Below are 7,031 nucleotides of genomic sequence, written 5' to 3' on the forward strand. Positions count from 1 at the left end.
TTTGGGGACCCTCTCCTACTCCTACTATGGGAGGCGCACGTTATTTTGTTGTTTTTATAGATGATTTTTCTCATTTTACATGGTTGTTTCTTATGAAAAATCGCTCTGAACTCAAACAAATTTATTACAATTTTGTTGCAATGGTTAAAACCCAATTTTCTAAAACTATCAAGATTTTTCGCTCCGACAATGCCATGGAATATAAAGATTTTGACTTTCTTTCCTTCCTTAGGAGTCATGGTACTCAACCTCATCGTTCCTGTCCAGGTATGTCCCAACAAAATGGCCGTGCTGAACGAAAACATCGGCATCTACTTGACACTACTCGAGCCCTCCTTCTCTCTTCCTCTTGTCCAGAAAATTTTTGGGGTGAAGCCGCTCTCACTGCTGCTTACACTATCAATTGTATCCCTACACCGGTCATTCATAATCACACTCCATATGAGCGTTTACATGGCACCTGTTCCCCTTACGACACCCTTCGGGTTTTTGGCTCTGCCTGTTTTGTTCTTCTCCAACCTCATGAACGTACCAAACTTGAACCTCGTTCTCGTCTTTGTTGCTTCTTGGGGTATGGTATTGAACATAAAGGGTATCGCTGTTGGGATCCTCTCTCCCAGCGTCTCCGTATCTCTCGTCATGTGGTCTTTTGGGAACACACAATGTTTTCCTCCCTCTCTCAATTCCGTTTATCCGTTCCCTCACCCTCTCTGTGTTTTACTAACCCTTCTGCAGATCTGTTTTCTGATGAGCTTCCTCCACTGCCCATGCCTGACTCTCTTGAGACTGCCTTGCCTACTGGTCTTTCTCAAGCACCTGCCAGCTCTGATGGTCCTGCTCTTGCTCCCTCGGACTCCTCACCCCCTGTTGAGTCTCTTCCTTTGGCTCCTCCTCCTCCTGCTCGACCACACCGGGTAATTCAACCCTCTACTCGTCTTCGTGACTTTATTGTTGGCTCTACTGCTTTTTCTACTTATGAACCCACCTCCTATCGGGAGGCTCGCTCTAATCCTCTTTGGCAGCAAGCTATGACTGATGAATTACAGGCTTTAGACAAAACTCACACTTGGGACATTGTTGATCTTCCTCCTGGCAAGACTGCCATTGGCTGTAAATGGGTATACAAAATCAAAACCTGTTCTGATGGCTCTATTGAGCGCTATAAAGCTCGCCTTGTTGCTAAAGGCTTCAATCAAGAATATGGTATTGACTATGAGGAGACCTTTGCTCCTGTTGCTCGTCTCACCTCTGTTCGTAGCCTCATTGCAGTTGCTACTACCCGACACTGGGATCTTTATCAAATGGATGTGAAAAATGCCTTTCTTAATGGTGTTCTTCTTGAGGAGGTCTACATGCAACCTCCCCCTGGGTCTACTTATCCACCTCATAAAGTCTGCAAACTTCAACGTGCTTTATATGGTCTCAAACAAGCTCCCCGCGCTTGGTTTGCCAAGTTCAGCTCTACTATTCATGACTGTGGTTTCACCTCCAGCTCTTATGATACTGCACTTTTTATCCGCAAAACTGCTCAAGGGACCACCTTGCTTCTTCTTTATGTAGATGATATGATTATCACCGGTGATGATGTCAATGGTATTCTTCATCTTAAAAAATTTCTTAGCCATCATTTCGAGATGAAAGACCTTGGTCCTCTCAGCTATTTCTTGGGTCTTGAAATCTTCCATGATTCCACGGGTTCTTTTCTCTCTCAGGCTAAGTACACATCTGATCTTCTCACCCGTGCTGGTCTTACCGATTGCAAGACTGCCTCAACTCCCCTGGAGCCTCAGAGTCGTCTTACACCTCTTGATGGCACTTTTCTCTCTGATGCTACTCTATATCGTCAGCTGGTTGGCAGTCTTGTCTATCTCACTGTTACTCGTCCTGATATTGCCTATGCCGTCCATATTGTCAGCCAGTTTATGTCAGCTCCTCGTACCACACATTATGCTGCATTACTTCGTATCATTCGCTATCTCAAAGGCACCATGTTTCATGGTCTTCATTATTCCGCCCGCTCCTCTCTTCAGCTTCGTGCTTTCTCTGATGCTGATTGGGCTGGCGATCCTACTGACCGCCGCTCTACTACTGGGTTTTACTTTTTTCTGGGTGATTCTCTTATTTCTTGGCGCAGTAAGAAACAATCTCTTACTGCTCGTTCTAGTACCGAAGCCGAATACCGTGCCCTTGCTGATACTACTCAGGAGCTTCTCTGGCTTCGTTGGCTTCTTGCTGACATGGGTGTTACTCCCTCTGGCGCTACTACCCTCTTTTGTGACAATCACAGTGCGCTTCAAATTGCTCACAATGATGTTTTTCATGATCGCACCAAGCACATTGAGATTGACTGCCATTTTATTCGGCAACATGTTACTCATGGTACTGTCCATCTCCATCCGATCTCTTCTGTTGATCAGCCTGCTGATATCTTCACCAAAGCTCATTCTCCTGGCCGCTTCGTTGACCTTGTCTCCAAACTCAAGTTGGTTGATGTTTGTCCTCCTTGAGTTTGAGGGGGGATGTTAATAATGTTAATAACTATACCTATAATTTAATAACTATATTGATCTGTAATTGATCTGTAGATAGCCTAGCAGACCTTCTTTACACAGCTAGACACCTTCTTTACACCTTCTTTTCCTTTTGCTTTCATTTGTATATTTCCTTTGTTCATCATTTTGTCTTGTAAAACATCTCCTATATAATGGAGGTTCCATTTGGTTGCAATAGATATACAAAACACAGAGCTAATATTTGCTCTCTCAATCTCTCTCAATTTCTTATATCACCTACTCCCCTTCACCTACTTCACCTACTACCTTCTTCTCTTCTATATATATGATCATTGTAAACATAACAATACATATCAATCAATAATATACATCTCAATTTATTTTACGCTATGAACACAAAAACCAATCAAAGAATGTGCTACCATGGAGACATTATATACTTAACATGTTTGTATATTTACGTGCAAAGCTGTGGTTCTGCTTCTGTGGCTTGCCAAAATATGCAACACTGATTAAATGAGGTGAAGCAGGGAGAGAGGCATTTCTACTCTATCAAATTTCAATGGTTGCGCGGGTTTTAATAGGTTTAAGCTTGATCCCTAAGCTTTCAGGGGAGAGCAGCTCTGGTGCTATGCATGAATACGCCAGGCTAGGAGGTTTGGCAGGGTTTGATCCATTACTTGACGCTGCAGATAAAGGTTGTTGTTGCCTGTATAAGCCAAACCCCATTAAAAAGAATTCAATGGGAATCAACATTGCGTATGGGTGTTCTTCTGTCACTAGCGAGCCACATGACTGAACCTGTTATAGACAAAAAATAAAATATAAATAAATAAAATCATCCCACAATGTGCTATCATTATTCATAATAAGAAACTAACCAGTTGAAAGATACAAACTTATTCCTAATGATCCGAGGCAAAATAGGTAACTAGTAATGTTGTACTGAAGTTGCTAACCGTTTCTTGAATTACATTCACTTGGAGTTTCAACTTTGTAGGTAGGTTTTGGACATTAGTCCAAACATATCTGATGGGGAATGTTTCTTGTCCAAGAATTTGAACATGTGGTCTTAGAATCCTGTACCATTTAGATAGTTGACAATATATATTTTATGTGGTATTTGGGTACTCAACGAGGAAAAAAAAACACGAGCTTGTTAGGTAAGTTTAGTTGCTACTGTGATGAGCATGAGCAAGGTGAAATTCACACAAAAAAAATGTATCACACTAATTGAGAGAAAATCAAAAGTGAGGAGAAAGACCAACCTCAACGAGAGCGCATATCTTTTTTTCCATCTTGGCATTCATATACACTGATTCAGTATGGAATGGACTGCAATCACCCACAAAAATGAGTGTTTTGCATGGTTGCTTCTTTAAGCCCTCGGTAAGGTCATGCCTCCTGCATATAAACTTTGTAATCAACTCATAGGGGTTTATTAGTAAAAAAAACAAAAACAAAAAAAAAAGGGTAAATAGTGTGTGCAAAAGAAAGGAAAATAGCAATTACTAGCAAATAGCAAACTCATAAAACTTTCACTTTCAGCTCTCTCTGCTAAATTCATATAATATAGTATAAATATTATAGGCAAAAGATTGTACCTGATTATTGGTGTATAGTTGTTAGACTTGATCAAACCACTAAGAAAAAGATTATATCAGAATATTTGTGTATAATTTTTAGACTTGATCAATCACTCACCATGGATGGGTTCCTCAACAAATTGATCAGACTATAAGCATATTATGTCAAACAAGCATGGTACTAAATAATATATAAGAAAAATGAGTAGTCCTACGAGACAGTCAATTCTTTCCAAGTAGGAGAACAAAATGTGTTCCAAAAGAAAGGAAAAATCTAAGGCAGAATTCTTTTATGCACAAACATTGCAAAGAACAATACGATAAACTGAACAAATGCAAATATAGTATAGGTGCAAGAAGTTACTCATTCATTGCTTGAAGAAAGCGCATGACATTCAAACTTTGCCTTTCGTCTAGTAACTGAACACAAGAAAAAATGATGAAGGTCTGTTTCGGTTTGTAAGCACCTCAAAATTGACTAAGATGCAACAGAGAAGAATTAAAAGGTTGCCTTTTTTTAGATGTAAAATAAAAAATGGATCATGCAAATATATATAACATTTGAATGTGTTATGAATACCAAACCAAGCAGGTATCATCCTTCAACAAATTCAACTGGGTTAAAATAAATAAATACACAAGGGGGGAAAGCCCAGTGCACAAGGCTCCTGTCATTACAAGGTTTGGGGAAGAGTCGACAGGGTTTGGGGAATGGTCTGATGTACGCAGCCTTGCGCATAGGGAGGTTGTTTCCATGTTTGAAACCCATGACACCCAAGTCACATGTGGAGCAACCTTATCGCTGCGCCAAGCAAATCCAACTAGTTCATGCACCAAATATAGATCAAGGTAACTAAAAAACCCACCTTTAGAGTGGCAAAATATTACAAATTGAATGGTCACATCAATCAAATGGACTCTCATCCCTCCCTCCCTCAAACAAATGGAAGAAGGAAAATGGTAAGAAGAAAATACCCCTTCTGTGCAACTGCTGAAAATATGATTTCACTTAGTCATTTTTACGACCTAGAAACTAAAGCCATTAGATACTCTTTCAGACAGAAAACAATAAGAAATCATATTATGTGATAGCTGATTTTAGCTTACCCTTCTACAAGCTTGTATTACATCTGATTCTGCACCATTCATGCTAGACCTAAGCTCCTGGTAGGAATTCTAGGATTATTATTAAGTTCACCAAATCAGAAAGTAAGCCACAAATTAAGGCGACATGAATTACCTTACTGAAGTAGCGATGGAGAAGGCATTCCTTTAATAAACCACACATTCCATAGAAATATAACAAGTTCAATAATACCTGCAAAAACAAAGATATCTTATGCCAACTTCTCGGATGGCCATGGAAATGTAAGGATTCTCCAAATCCAAAATGCCTGGGAGTGGAAATCCATTCACCATGCACTTGGATTGTGACATTTGTAGCATTTGTTTGTAATTAATGCTTGCATTGAGAGATGCACAAAATAGCCTAGTTAATGTTATGTATAATGGAAAATTGAACATTTTACTAGTGTTCATTGATGATAGGAATTTTAACCTTGTTATAAAGCCATTCAGTCCATGAAGGTGCTTTGCATACAGGGGAAACAAGGATCAACCCACGTACACGTTCTCTATATTTCATCTGCAAATATAGGCCAGAAGACAAATAAATGTAATGATGAATAAAAACACAAAATATAATAATAAGGAAAAGAGCAGCTGACTTTTGCAAACTCACAGCAAAGAGTGTAAGAATATAAGCACCAGCAGTAACACCCAAGCAGAACACCTCTTTCAGTCTGAATGAGAAAAGTCATAGATTAAAAATGAAGACAAAACTAAGCACTTACATGATAGGAAAGTATAACTCACCACAAAATAAAGGTGAAAATAAATTTAAAGATTGAGGCCTCGTTTGGCAAGTGGTTATTTTAGTTAAAAAGTCAAAAAGTTACTAAAAAAATCAAAAAGCCAACAACTCATACCAAAAAGTTAAAGATTCTATTTTCTCTCTATTTTTTGCACATCTTTTCGTAAAAAGTTAAAAAGTCATCCAAAAAATACTAATTTTTTTTACATCACATTTTAGCAAAAAAGTTACTAAAAAAACATGTTCCCAAACGAGGCTTGAGTTTCTTAATCTGTCATTTGGACACATCATTGATGCACACATCATTGATGCAAGCCATTCATAAGTGGCTCAACCTATAGGCAAGTTAGCACCTTGCCTATAGCCCATCAAAAAATTCCTTTTTGCCAAAGGCCCCAATCATCCAAAGGCCTAGGGCATTGTTTTGATGTTCGGCCCAAGGCCTCAAAAATCTTTGGGCTTCTGCTGAAACCATTTGCATCTATTTCCCTTTCAATGTGTTTTTGTAAATTTGTCATGATAAAATGCAAAGAATCTCATTAAAAAATTAGGGGTTAATTATACTTTAGTCCCCTCAACTATAACTAAATATTATCTTAACCCCCTCTCAACTTTAAAACCATATATTTAAATCTGTCAACAATCAAAGACCATACAAAGACCCCCTTCTAAAGAGGGGGTGACAATGAAACAATTTTGAAAGTCAAGTGGTCTAATATAAGAATTTAAAGTTGAGGGGGTAAGGTGATATCCCGTGGTAGGGGGGGTGTGGTTGGCTTTGGCAAATTGTAACTAAATTCAAGTAAATGCATAGACTGCACAAAAACGATGTACTATCATATTCCTACTTTCTTCAGGCGCTAATTTTAGTTGTCATTCATAGGGTGGAATTGGTATATGTATTATGGATCATAGATCAACTATTCGGAACGGTAGCCAATATCTCTTCCTACTTAGTGAGTAAATTATTAGGTATGCTTAATTAATGAGAATAAGTGTAGTTAACCATGCCAACCCTCATTTTAGATTTCTTTAGAGTTCCCTAAACTCTAGGAACAC

At 38.8% G+C, this 7,031-nt stretch overlaps 1 protein-coding gene across 2 annotated transcripts; it reads right to left on the reverse strand.

The window, feature by feature from the left end:
• Nucleotides 1-2,906: 2,906 nt before the first annotated feature.
• On the reverse strand, nucleotides 2,907-5,974 carry LOC114265965 (protein NDL1-like). 2 transcript variants are annotated; one of them, XM_082915423.1, is made up of 6 exons: nucleotides 5,841-5,974; nucleotides 5,658-5,744; nucleotides 5,340-5,417; nucleotides 5,207-5,263; nucleotides 4,464-4,519; nucleotides 2,907-3,917 (listed from the first exon to the last, which is right to left on the reverse strand). In XM_082915423.1, exons 2-6 carry the CDS (start codon nucleotides 5,742-5,744, stop codon nucleotides 3,758-3,760), a joined length of 438 nt encoding a protein of 145 aa, XP_082771549.1. In that variant the 5' UTR covers nucleotides 5,841-5,974; the 3' UTR covers nucleotides 2,907-3,757. The 2 variants fall into 2 exon arrangements, with proteins under 2 accessions (XP_082771549.1, XP_082771550.1); XM_082915424.1 differs by lacking the exons at nucleotides 2,907-3,917; nucleotides 4,464-4,519 and adding an exon at nucleotides 4,832-4,920.
• Between the last annotated feature and the right edge of the window lie 1,057 nt (nucleotides 5,975-7,031).

The sequence above is a fragment of the Camellia sinensis genome, chromosome 2 (genome assembly GCF_055761805.1).
Source record: "Camellia sinensis isolate YWXY chromosome 2, ASM5576180v1, whole genome shotgun sequence".
In the NCBI taxonomy this organism is placed as follows: domain Eukaryota; kingdom Viridiplantae; phylum Streptophyta; class Magnoliopsida; order Ericales; family Theaceae; genus Camellia; species Camellia sinensis.

Bases quoted from the DNA above. Each gene is read 5' to 3' on its own strand.
- LOC114265965 (XM_082915423.1), bottom strand. From the start codon at position 5,744: ATGAAATATAGAGAACGTGTACGTGGGTTGATCCTTGTTTCCCCTGTA. The intron at 4,520-5,206 runs GTAAGCTAAAAT...TCTTGTGTTCAG, and splicing joins TAATACAAGCTTGTAGAAGG to TTACTAGACGAAAGGCAAAG. The intron at 3,918-4,463 runs GTAACTTCTTGC...GTTTATATGCAG, and splicing joins TTTCTTCAAGCAATGAATGA to GAGGCATGACCTTACCGAGG.